At 46.0% G+C, this 13,280-nt stretch overlaps 2 protein-coding genes across 4 annotated transcripts in view; both read left to right on the top strand.

The window, feature by feature from the left end:
- TNKS2 (tankyrase 2) overlaps positions 1 to 13,280 on the top strand; it is a 98,682-nt gene that overhangs the window by 8,760 nt on the left and 76,642 nt on the right. For both annotated transcript variants that reach the window (XM_069753462.1, XM_069753463.1), the window contains exons 2-6: positions 3,381 to 3,605; positions 4,462 to 4,557; positions 6,585 to 6,621; positions 7,022 to 7,097; positions 7,213 to 7,307. In XM_069753462.1, coding sequence (XP_069609563.1) covers positions 3,381 to 3,605; positions 4,462 to 4,557; positions 6,585 to 6,621; positions 7,022 to 7,097; positions 7,213 to 7,307 — 529 coding nt within the window. The remainder of the gene's footprint in view (positions 1 to 3,380; positions 3,606 to 4,461; positions 4,558 to 6,584; positions 6,622 to 7,021; positions 7,098 to 7,212; positions 7,308 to 13,280) is intronic.
- Positions 10,550 to 13,280, top strand: part of LOC138665718 (lamina-associated polypeptide 2, isoforms alpha/zeta-like) — a 4,877-nt gene continuing 2,146 nt past the window's right edge. The window contains exons 1-2 of one of the 2 annotated variants that reach the window (XM_069753459.1): positions 10,550 to 10,847; positions 10,926 to 13,280. The exon at positions 10,926 to 13,280 is cut by the window's right edge and continues 2,146 nt beyond it. In XM_069753459.1, coding sequence (XP_069609560.1) covers positions 12,237 to 13,280 — 1,044 coding nt within the window. In that variant the 5' untranslated portion in view covers positions 10,550 to 10,847; positions 10,926 to 12,236. The remainder of the gene's footprint in view (positions 10,848 to 10,925) is intronic. The other variant, XM_069753460.1, reaches the window with a different exon arrangement.

Here is a 13,280-nt window from a genome sequence, read left to right as displayed (position 1 = left end):
TATTTTTTTTTTTTTTTAATATATATTCCCTCATGAATTCTCCTTTTACGCTGTTCTGTATCAAGTTACCTATTTAGTACTTGATTACAGTATACAAGATTGTGTTCCATTATAGGACATTGTGTCCCTTTATACATGGAAGCGGTGATGGAGAATGAGGTCTTTAGCTTTCTCAGTGATTCTGGACCTGAAGTGAGCAATGTACATCAGGGGTCCCCAACTCCAGTCCTCAAGGCCCACCAACATGTCATGTTTTCAGGATTTCCTTAGTCTTGCCCAGGTAATAATTGCATCACCTGTGCAATGCAAAGGAAATCCTGAAAACATGACCTGTTGGTGGGCCTTGAGGACTGAAATTGGGGACCCCTGATGTACATGTCACTAAGAGCTCCTCTAGTGCATCACCACAGCACGAGGCAGCAAATGTCTATAATCTGCGATAAATGGCCATACAAGGGAGAAGCTTTGTTTTATATGTCTCCCTTTTGGGCTACAGTGTATTTTTCTAATGGAAGACGACAGATAAAGACAAAAAAACTATTTTGAAATTGCGTTTGTAAAATACTATTTTATTTTTTGGGTCAGTGTGATTATGGTGTTTGCAAAATTTTTATAGCTTTTAACGTAAACTATGTGAGGACTTTCTTGCAAGACATGCAATAGTTTTGATTGCTCTCCATTGTGACTTTAACCCCTTCACCCCGTGGCCAATGTCCATCTTTTGTGTTTGTCTTTGTTACTTTTTCATCCACACAACCTTATGGGACTAGTTTTTTGCTGGACAAGTTGTACTTTGGAATGACACCATTCATTTTATCAAGTGATGCTCAGTAAAGTGGGCAAAAAATTCCAAGTGTGCTAAAAAATTTTTAAAAAAGTGCATTATTGTTTTTGTTTTTTTTAATTTATCATGTTCACTACACTGAAAATGCCTGGCAATATGATTCTATAGGTCAGTACGAGTGTGCGGATATCAAACATGTATATATATTTTTTTGTTTTTCTTAAGTGGTGATAAAAAATGTCAACATTTGTTAAAAAAAAAAAAAAATCGTTTGCCGCCATTTTCTGAGACCTGTAACATTTTCAATTTTTGGGATATGGGGCTGTGTGAGAGCTTTTTTTGTTGTTGCACAATTAGCTGACATGTATTGATACCTTGTTGGGGTACATACAGATGTTTTGATTGCCTCTTGCTGTCTTTTTTTTTTTTTTTTTTTTTTTTTTATATTCATTGCTGCGGCGTATAAGGGTATGTTCACACGTTCAGGATTTCCATCCTTTTTTTTTTCAGGACTGTTTTTTTAAAAAACTGCAGCTCTTGGCAGAAAACGCAGGTCCTTTTTTTGGTCCTTTTTTGTCCTTTTTTGATGCGTTTTTTGATCCTTTTTTTTTATGCAGTTTTCTAACCCTAACCCTACCCCTACCCCCTAACCCTAACCCTACCCCTACCCCTATTCTAACCTTAGTGAAAAAAAAAAAAAAAATTCTTAATTTTTTTATTGTCCCTACCAATGGGGGTGACAAAGTGGGGGGGGTGTCATTTACTATTTTTTTTATTTTGATCACTGAGATAGGTTATATCTCAGTGATCAAAATGCACTTTGGAGCGAATCTGCCGGCCGGCAGATTCGGCGGGCGCACTGCGCATGCGCCCGCCATTTTGCAAGATGGCGGCGCCCAGGGAGAAGACGGCCGGACGGACACCGGGACACCGGGTAAGTATAAGGGGGGGAGATTAGGGCACTGGGGGGGCATCGGGGGGCGGGATCGGAGCACGGGGGGGCAGCCACACTCCGCCCACGCACTTCCGCCCGCTCCCCCGCACTTCCTGCTGCAGCGGTTCTGCACATCAAATCGCAGTAAAACCCGCAGATATATTTTTGATCTGCGGGTTTTACTGCGGTTTTGACCTCACAATGGAGGTCTATGGGTGCAGAACCGCTGCGGTTCAGGAAAAAGAAGTGACATGCTCCTTCTTTTTTGCCGCAGCTATTCTGCGCGGCTTTTTAAACGAAATTCCGGATCATGTGCACAGCAGTGACTGTTTTCCATAGGGTTACATTGTTATGTACCCTGCATGGAAAACAGCTGCGGAACCGCAGCGGCAAAACCGCTGCGGTTCCGCAGTAAAAAACGCACTGTGTGAACATGTCCTAAAACCCATTTACCAACCAGGTAGCTTTCACAGTAGAATTTACATGACAAGCATGGAGGTCTTCAGCAGACCCCTGGCTGTCGTGGCAACCCTTTGGCGCCCCGCTATCGCCAGCATGTTAAATGCTGCTATCAGAGATTGACAGTGGCATTTAACAGGTTAACAGCCTCGGGCAGAGCTCTACTCCACCCTTGGCTGTTAAAGACAGAGATTAAATTAGCCATCATCAGTCGGGAAAGATGTGGGCTCGGCTTGCAAGCCGGCATCCAAGTCAAGACGTATGACGTAAGTCTACGGGGTTAACGGGACTTGGTTTGAACAGTCAGTCTGTCCTGACAAAGTACAGGCGCTCGTTTCCTCACGATGGGGCCAATTGTGTGTGTATACCCACACCCAGAATCCGAATTCTCTGGTCCCAGCTGTTGAAGCATAGTGACATCTGTGCTGTACAGCCATCACCCACTTACAGATGGAGCAGACTTATTTCATGCACTTTCTCTGCACCATACCTTTTCTTCATTTGGCACTAACAACATAGCGCCAATGCCATAAATCCATCGACAATTGCGTGAAGGCGTTAACTTAGCACACATTGATATTGGCTCTCTCATTGAGCTAGATGGGCACCCTCACTGCTTAGACGCATTGCAAGCAGTGTTGACAGAAGCCCTGAGATCACCGGGCACAAATGTCGAGTGCCGGCTGAAGTGGCGTATAGTATGTCATTGCTGATCACTCTCTTCACTCTCTGGCAAACAAATCTGGGTTTGGTTTTAACAGTGTGATGCCAGTGCCAATGTAAAGTTTGGGAGAGGACTGATGGCCTGGGGCAGTTTAATGGTTGGCATAGGACCGTAATCCCCGGTTACTGGAAGCATTAATGTTATTGTATACAATGATAAGTTAGAGAGTTTTGTGGCACTTGTTTGGTAGAAGTGCTAGTCTCTGTATTGGGGCGTAGTGGTTGTGTAAACCTCAGATACAACCTGTGTTCTGGTCCTAGAGATCCGTGCTTTCCCCTCTGGATAAATGCGATGGGTGCTGCACAGTGGGGGCTTCTGGTAGTGGGACCTTCTGTAGTTTTGTGTCCCTGCAAGGTTGAGAAAGCCATGTGTTTCTAAAGTAATATGACTTAATTAAAATGTCATCTTTTAACCACATTTCATATTTAAAAAATAGCAAAATATTAAGTGCCTTTTTTTTTTCTTTTCTTGTCTTCAAGGATTTGGACGCAAGGATGTTGTGGAGTATTTACTGCAGAGTGGCGCCAATGTCCACGCTCGCGACGACGGTGGTCTTATTCCTCTCCACAATGCCTGCTCCTTTGGTCATGCTGAAGTTGTCAATCTCCTGTTGAGACATGGCGCTGATCCAAATGCCCGTGACAATTGGAATTATACCCCTCTCCATGAGGCCGCCATTAAAGGCAAAATAGATGTCTGCATAGGTATGTCAAGCTCTAGAACGGCAGAGTAAAGGGTGAATACCCGGATGTTATATTATAGTCTGAATAAAGACAAGTTTGCATTAGTATAAACTTGGGCAGAATTTCCATATAACTGGAATAGCAGTTGTAATTATCCACAAATAAAATATATAAGATTCTGTGATTTAAAGGGCCACTGTCACCCCCTCCAGCCGTTATAAACTAAAAGAGCCACCTTGTGCAGCAGTAATGCTGCATTCTAACAAGTTGGCTCTTTTAGTTTTTGGTGCATTTATTCCCAAAATAAAGCGTTTTATAACTTCTCCAAAATACCTGTCTTTAGAGAAGGAGGCAGGTCTTAACCCCCTTGCTGGAAACGCCACACTGCTGTCACTCAAATATTCAGGGGCGCTGCCCCCTCCGCGCTGTTTTCCCATGAAATCCAGCGCCTGCTCTGTTTAGTACTGGCTGGTGCAGGCGCAGTGAGCTCTGGCCGTCTGACGTCTCATCCAGTCTTACAGACTGCGCCTGCACCCGCCAGTACTACACAGCGCAGGCGCCGGATTTCATGGGAAAACAGCGTGGAGGGGGCGGTGCCCCTGAAGATTTGAGTGACGGCAGTGTGGTGTTTCAAGCAGGGGTGTTAAGACCTGCCTCCCTGTCTAAAGACAGGTATTTTTGAGAAGTTATATAGCGCTTTATTTTGGGAATAAATGCACCAAAAACTAAAAGAGCCACATTATTAGAATGCAGCATTACTGCTGCACAAGGTGGCTCTTTTAGTTTATAACGGCTGGAGGGGGTGACAGAGGCCCTTTAATATGCTATCCAACCATTCAGCAAGCTCATTATACATATTTTGTTTTTCTTTTCATAGTGCTACTTCAGCATGGAGCAGATCCAACTATCCGCAATACAGACAGCCGGACAGCTTTGGATTTATCGGACCCATCGGCTAAAGCAGTGCTGACAGGTAATGGTTTTAAGTGACTTAAGTGTCTTAATTTGCAGATTTTGTCTGCTGAGCTTCGGTCTTGCAAGTCAGGGCTCATTTGTAATCTATTTAGAGTGCTTAAAGGCAGCTTGCCAGCTGTTTTTTACCCCTACGGTGCCACCGCTATCTGTTCCTGCACCATTTGTATTGTAAGGCCCCCTATACTTCAGCTAGCTGTCAGCTGAACATTTGCTTTGGCCAGAAGCTTTCTTGTCCAACACACCTGAGCGTTCCTGTGATTTCTAGGAGAGCTGCTACCAGAACAAAATGATCTGCAGTCTGAAACTGGACATAACTAGTGTTGAGCATTCCGATACCGCAAGTATCGGGTATCGGCCGATACTTGCGGTATCGGAATTCCGATACCGAGTTCCGATACTTTTGTGGTATCGGGAATCGGTATCGGATCCATATTAATGTGTAAAATAAAGAATTAAAATAAAAAATATTGATATACTCACCTCTCCGGAGGCCCCTGGACATCACAGCTGGTAACCAGCAGCCTTCTGTGCTTAAAATGCACGCGTTTAGGGACTTCCATGACGTCACGGCTTCTGATTGGTCGCGTGCCGCTCATGTGACCGCCACGCGACCAATCAGAAGCCGCGACGTCATTCTCAGGTCCTAAACTCCTCATTCTAGGAATTTAGGACCTGAGAATGACGTTGCGGCTTCTGATTGGTCGTGTGGCGGTCACATGAGCGGCACACGACCAATCAGAAGCCGCGACGTCATTCTCCGGTCCTAAACGCGCTCATTTTAAGCAAAGAAGGCTGCCGGTTACCAGCGGTGATGTCCAGGGGCCTCCGTAGAGGTAATTATATCAATATTTTTTATTTTAATTCTTTATTTTACACATTAATATGGATCCCAGGTCCTGAAGGAGAGTTTCCTCTCCTTCAGACCCTGGGAACCATCAGGATGCATTCCGATACTTGGTGTCCCATTGACTTGTATTGGTATCGGTATCGGCGATATCCGATACTTTTCGGGTATCGGCCGATACTATCCGATACCGATACTTTCAAGTATCGGACGGTATCGCTCAACACTAGACATAACAGATCCTTGACTCCTCGCAACATCATGTTGTGGGGCCCCAATACACATTAGGCTATCAGTTGAATTGGGCGATATCAGACAGTTCAGCCATTGTTGGTGTATTGTGTATGGGTAGATCAAAACACAAATTCATTTTCATTCTAAATGCCTATCTATTTAATGCCATAATCTAATCTATTTTCTAATATATTTTAATAAGTCCCTATTCTTCCCTCACTACACTAACTGCTTTATTTTTTTCCTTTTTGACTACTTCCGTTTTGATTACACTACTTTGAGAATCCCGCTGCATGCTAGGATACTCAAATGAAATGTCATTAGTGGGACAGAGGCTGCTGTCACTGCCACAGTTTCTGCCCCCTATCTGAAACGAAGTGTCATCAGCGACCTTTTTTAGGGACTCAGCTAGTCCCTGCTCTACTGAAAATGCTTTGGTTGTCAATTCCGACGGATGCTCAGTAGATTCTTGTCACTGTGCACTATGCATAGTGGCAGTGCGCTCTCTCAGCATTTCTGGTCAGAAGTAACGAACTGGCCCATTTTTTACATATGGGAATACTTGATGCTTGTTCCCCAATAAGACAATGCCTGTGTTTCTTTTTTTGTTTAGATACTCTATGTGCTAGTCATGAGAAATGTAGTTTAGAAGCCAAACACAAGTCGGACTGGGTTTCCTCATCTGGTGACGCCCCAGTGCACTCCCAGCCGGATCGGTGTATGGCTTCTACACTAGATTTCTCACTGCTGATGCATCTCATCTCTACAAAATAACATTAATTTTAATTGGGGGACACAAGCCAAACCACTGTTTCTATATGTAAAAGCTTGCTGGCCGGTTACCTTTACTATACACTGTCCTGTAGTATAGTGCTTATTGATTATAACATTTATCATGTCTTTCTTTTTTTGGTCAAATTTTTAATATATTTTTTTCTTTTTTTTAGGGGAATACAAGAAAGACGAACTGTTGGAAAGTTCTAGGTATTTAATCCTGCATGATTTGTTCAGAATGTGTACCCCTTTCCAGATACACTCCTAGCACAGTCAGCCTAATAGACAGGGTTGTTCTCTGAACCACAGGGGGAGCCACTACATAATGGCTCTATATGAATGGCCGCCTGCGGACACCGCTACAAGCTCTGCTTCAGACAAGCCAAGATAAGCCCAATAGCCGATCAAATGACCCCAATGAACCACTTCATAAAGTTTTATTGTTCTGTCTTTAGAGCCGCTGAATACACCACCTAAAATGCGACCTTATTACACTGGTGTGAAACTGGTCGCAGGGAAATAAGATCACAATAACTTCACCTGGCATCTTTGTTAGAAGTGTTGTCTGTGATGTACCGACTATTGTTTTCTTTACTCTTTGTTTTTGTAGAAGTGGAAATGAGGAGAAAATGATGGCTCTGCTGACGCCCCTTAATGTCAACTCCCATGCCAGTGATGGAAGAAAGGTAATGGTGTATACAGCATCACTGATGTCTCTTGTTATTGCACAGGGAATCTGCAGCCAAATCGCTGGATGTTTCATGCATGCGTGCATTAGACAAATTTTTTTTTTTTCTACAGTCAACCCCGCTTCACTTAGCTGCTGGCTACAATCGTGTCAAAATCGTACAGCTGTTACTTCTGCATGGAGCAGATGTGCACGCCAAGGATAAAGGGTAGGGGCTCACTCATTACTACTTGATGGGGCTCTTATCCAGGCACTATAGTATGATAGTTATAATCTGTGATTTGTTATCAGTTCTTGCTTCCTTATTACATTTTGTATGCTATAATTTAAATTTTATTATTTCTAGTTAGTTTATAATGGCACATGCTGTAACTAGCCATTGTCAGATACAAAATTGCATTAAATGGTTATTCTGCTAAAAAATATTACTAGAAATGTCTGTCATTTGAAGAGAAGTAATTCATTGGTTTAAAAGTATTGCCTTTGAGTGCACAAATTGGTGGTACGGTAGTAGCAGTCCTCCATCGTTGGCTTTTCTTGGTGGAAAGCTGTGGTCTTTATCTGTGAGCTGCCGAGTCTGATGATGCGGGATGTAATTTTACCTGCGCTTGTTCACCACGTGTCAGGGAGGTACATTGTCTGCAGCTCAGCTTTACTCCTCTGACAAGTCCACGAGATCCCTAGTTGGCGCTGCTTTCGTTCCAAAGCTTAAAAGGCAACACCGGCGTGTGTGGTTATGTGCGTATGTATGTATACAGTCCGGCGGCAAAATGGACGCTCCTTACTCCCCGCAGTCAGTGACCGCAGTCCATACTGCCCCACCCCCCAGTCAGCGCTCACACAGGGTTAATGGCAGCGTTAACGGACCGCGTTATGCCGCGGTGTAATGCACTCTGTTAACGCTGCTATTAACCCTGTGACCATCTTTTTACTATTGATACTGCCTATGCGGCATCAATAGTAAAAACATCTAATGTTAAAAATAATAATAAAAAGAAAATCATTATATACTTACCTTCCGTGGGCCCCGGATCCAGCCGAGGCCTTTCCCGCTTTTCACGACGTTTCGGTGACCAGTCCATACATTGCAGTCTCGCGAGATGATGATGTAGCGGTCTCGCAAGACCGCACGTCATCATCTCGCGAGACCGCAATGCACTCTTGGGACCGGAGCGTCGCGAGGAGCATCGATAAACGCCTGGGCTGGATCCAGGAGCCGACGGAAGGCGAGTATATAACTATTTTTTATTTTAATTATTATTTTTTTTTAAACAGGGATATGGTGCCCATATTGCTATATACTACGTGGGCTCTGTTGGATACTGCGTGGGCTGTGTTATATACTACATCTCTGTGCTATATACTATATGGGCTGTGCTATATACTACGTGGCTGTGGTATATATTACGTGGCTGGGCAATATACTACATGGCTGTGCTCTATACTACGTGGACTGGGTTGTATACTGCATGTGCAGTGTTATATACTACGTCTCTGCTATATACTATGTGGCTGGGCAATATACTACGTGGCTGGGCAATATACTACGTGGCTGGGCAATATACTACGTGGCTGGGCAATATACTACGTGGCTGGGCAATATACTACGTGGCTGGGCAATGTACTACGTGGCTGAGCAATATACTACGTGGCTGGGCAATATACTTCGTGGTCTGTGCTATATTTCTCTGCTTTATCTGTGCATGATGAATTGTGGTATGTGTTAAAGAGGGGGGGGGGGGCGGGGCGGGGGCCACTGAGACTCTTTCGCCCTGGGCCCTCAAAAACCTGGAGCCGGCCTTGGCTTCACTGATTGATCGCGGCCGGGCGTGACCAATCAGCGACCGCTGCAGTCCGCCCGCGAATTGGTGGGGAATTTGAACCACGCTTCGCTAATTCGCTATACTGTGTATAAATTGCACTATTCTGAAAACTTCATAAATAAACAACATACATATTCTAGAATACCCAATGCGTTAGAATCGGGCCACCATCTAGTGTATGTATGTGTGTGTGTGTGTATATATATATATATACATACATACATACATACATACATACATACATACATACATACATACATACACACACACCCCTAATTTTTCCACAAAAAACTGGTAAAACTTAATGACTCGAGTATAAGCCTAGGGTGGGAAATGCAGCAGCTACCAGTAAATGTCAAAAGTAAAAAGATATACCAATAAAAGTAAAATTAATTGAGACATCAGTAGGTTGTGTTTTTGAATATCCATATTTAATCAGGAGCCCCATATAATGCTCCATAAAGTTTATGATGGCCCCATAAGATGCTCCATATTAATATATGCCCCATATAATCCTGCATGAAGGTTAATAATGGCCCCATAAGATGCTCCATAGACACATTTGCCCAATATAATGCTGCACAACGTTGATTATTGCCCCATAAGATGCTCCATAAAGATACTTGCCCCATATAGTGCTGCACAAACATTATGGCCGCATACAGACACTTGCCCCATACAGTGCTGCCCAAACATTAAGATCCCATAAGATGCTGCATAAAGATATTTCTCTGATCGCCCATGACGGCACCACGGAGAGAGGGGATCCGCCCACCAAGGACAGGAAACCTACGGATAAAAAGGCGGTACCACTCTCCTGCATCAGTTGGTTTCCTGTCCTTGATGGGAGACCTACGGACTTACCAGTCATCGTTGGAATTCCGGGGCCAACCAGTCCGATTCAGGCAGCTGGGGTCCCTCTGCCTCGGCTAGGGTGGTGACCCGAAGCGCCACCGCTGGGAGCTGTGAGCCGACAGGGTGTGCGGGGGAGGTGACAAGGAATTCGCGGTCACCTCCCCAGGTAAGATGCAGCAGCGACAACATCCAGGGGGGTCCCTCTGTGGTTGTGGGAGGTGCAGCGCAACCCTCCCAAAAACTAGCATAAGTCTGCACGCTGCACTGCCATCGGGCGTGCAGAGAAAGCGCTACAGGGCTGCATAGGACTGGGGGTGCCGGTCAGCAGCGCCTTTCTGCCTCCAGCACGCCGGGATCTAGGTGGTCTCGCGGTGCGCTTGTGCGCCGGTATATGCAGGCTTCCGACCGGGTGCTTGTGCGTTCCATGCAGGCGCCGGTGTATTTCCGGGTGCGTTCTGCGCAGGCGCCGGCGGGACTTCCGGCCGGGCGCCTGTTGCGCTCTGCGCAGGCGCCGGCGGGGTTCCGGCCGGGTGCTGGGGCGCATGCAGCGGCCGGTATGTTTCCGGCCGGACGCTTAGCACAGGTTCCGGCGGATCTGCCGGCCGGGCGCCTGGTGCGCTCTGCGCAGGCGCCGGCGTGGCCCGGCCGTCAGTTTGGTACGATTTGCGCAGGCGCTAGCAGGCGGCCGTTAGGGACCATGTAGGAGTTACTGCGCAGGCGCCGGCGTTCAGCGCTCGCTTCTGCGCAGGTGCGGACAGCGGGAGAATTCAAATAGGAGAATCTACTTCCTCCCAGTGGCTCTGCAGTAAAAAGCAGGAGCCTCAAGAGATAAAAGCGCTAGCTCAGCCAAGCTCGAGGCAGCATCTGCAAACAGCAGCAGTATGAGTAATCCGGCATCACCTTTGCCCGAATCACCTCCACCTGCAACATCGCCACAGCAGCAGCAGCAGCAAAAAAGGCGACAGCAGAAGGGACACCAGGACACCAGCAAGGAACGCCAAAGGTCTCAACACAGTAAGGAGTCCAGTACGGCGTCGGGGAGAAAGCCAGAGGCAGAAAACCCCCAACCGGTATTTATGGGTCCTGGAGGTGGTAAGTGGATCTTCGTGAATGTCAGAGACAGTAAGAGTGTTATTTGTCTCTTTTAGGGGAGGAAAAGCGTAGCTAAAACTAAGCACAAAAGTTGCGCCATCTGTAGAGAGGATCTTCCACCTACATGGGATAAGAGACTATGCAATACCTGCATTCAGCAGACTGTATCTGAAAACCTTCCAGGGTTTGCAACAGATCTTAAAACCCTAATTAAGGAGCAAGTGGAGGACACCTTTAGGTCACTAAAAAGTGGGAAAAAAAGGAGGAAGTCCAAACACAGGTCCCCATCTCCTGTCTCAAAATCCGAAAGTGATAGTGAGAGTTCAATGTCTTCACCCTCCTCTGATTCATCTGCATCATCTACTTCTTCCTCTGGGGGACATAATTGTTTCCCTCTAGAGGATACTGATGGCCTCATAAAGGCGGTGAGAAGTACCATGGGGTTGGTAGACTCCCATCCTAAAAAAACAGTACAAGACATCATGTTTGGGGGCCTAGAACAGAAAAAGAGAAGAGCTTTCCCGCTTAACGAAGCAATCGCGGCCTTGATTAAGAAGGAATGGAAGAAGCCCATGAGGAAGACTCTCTTGACGCCAAAAAGGAAATACCCCTTTGAGGAGGAATCATGCTCCTTTTGGGAAAAGGCCCCCAAATTAGATGTAGCGATTGCTAAAGCCTCAAAGAAATTCGCCCTCCCGTTTGAGGACATGGGGGTTCTAAAAGACCCCATGGACAAGAAGGCAGATGCCTTTCTCAAAGGGTCCTGGGAGGCAGCAGGAGGAGGCCTGAAGCCAGCAGTTGCAGCAGCATGTACTTCACGCTCGCTGATGATCTGGCTAAACCAACTAGAAGGTCAATTGAAGGTGAAAACTTCCCGGGACTCAATTCTAAACACACTACCCGTAATGAGAGGGGCCGCGGCTTTCCTAGCCGACGCCTCGGCCGACTCCATCAGGCTATCCGCCAGAGCAGCAGTGTTTGCTAATGCGGCTAGACGTGCTCTCTGGCTTAAGAATTGGCCGGGCGACCTACAGACAAAAACGAAATTGTGCACCATCCCTTGTGAAGGAGAGTTTCTGTTCGGGTCAACTCTAGATGACATCCTGGAAAAAGCAGGAGACAAGAAAAAGTCCTTCCCCTCTCTGGGTCTCCCCTCTTATAGAAAGCCCTTTCGGAACAAGAGGTTTTTCCGTAAGAACCCAGGGAGAGGCCAGGGGAAGTGGGAAGATAAGAAGACGAAGAATAAAGGGTTCATCTTTAACAAAAACCTCAATGACAGCAAGAAACCTCCACAATGAAGGTTCGCCCCAGGTGGGAGGGAGATTATCCCTCTTTCTCCCAGCCTGGGAAAAGATCACCTCCAGTCAATGGATCTTAAGTATCATAAAATCAGGACTAAGATTAACATTCAAGAGGTACCCTCGTCCCTCTTTCAAGATAACACCTATGAGATCCTCGGCAGAAGAACAGTTAACACTGGAGAAAGAGATTGTGGGGTTAGTAAAAAAAGGAGTACTCCTGGAAGTTCCCCCTCAAGAAAGAGGGCAAGGGTACTATTCCCCTCTATTCCTGAGAAAGAAACCAGACGGTTCCTTCAGGACTATTATCAATTTGAGGAACCTAAACAATTACCTAGAGGTTCAGGCGTTCAAGATGGAAACAATAAAGTCATCAATCAAAATGCTGTTTCCTCAATGCTTCATGGTGGTCCTGGACCTGAAGGACGCGTATTATCACGTCCCAATACACAAGGATCACCAAAGATTCCTGAGAATGGCAATCCACATCAAGGGAGTCCTAAGTCACTTCCAGTTCACAGCCCTACCATTTGGCCTAGCAATAGCCCCGAGGGTCTTTACAAAACTGGTCGCGGAGGTAATGGCTCACCTCAGGGAAGAAAACACCCTGATCGTACCATATCTGGACGATTTTCTGGTGATAGGCTCCTCCCCGCAACATTGTATGAATCAGCTAGATTTAGTGATTCACTCTCTAAAAGACCTGGGCTGGCTAATAAACCTAGAGAAATCCAGACTGGTGCCTTCTCAGGTTCAGGAGTACCTAGGTCTCACTCTAGACTCCAGGAAAATGGAATGCCGGCTCCCAGAGAGCAAGATACAAAAGATAATGAGTTTAGCGTTAAGAGTACAATCTCTCCCCTCTATAACTCTCCGTCAGGGCATGTCCCTGTTAGGCTCTATGACCTCGTGCATTCCTGCGGTCCAGTGGGCCCAACTACACTCAAGAGATCTCCAATGGCAGCTACTTTCAGAGCAAATCCTCCTAGGAGAGTATTTAGAAGGGCGGTTAACATTATCTCCTCGCACCAATCACTCTCTGATTTGGTGGACGTTGCGGGAAAATCTTTCCCAGGGAGTTCCATGGGTGATCCCAATATCAAAGGTCCTAAC

Source organism: Ranitomeya imitator, chromosome 2, assembly GCF_032444005.1.
Source record: "Ranitomeya imitator isolate aRanImi1 chromosome 2, aRanImi1.pri, whole genome shotgun sequence".
NCBI classification, from domain to species: domain Eukaryota; kingdom Metazoa; phylum Chordata; class Amphibia; order Anura; family Dendrobatidae; genus Ranitomeya; species Ranitomeya imitator.
Note: the sequence above shows the minus strand (reverse complement) of the source record. Positions and strands in the feature narration are given on the sequence as shown.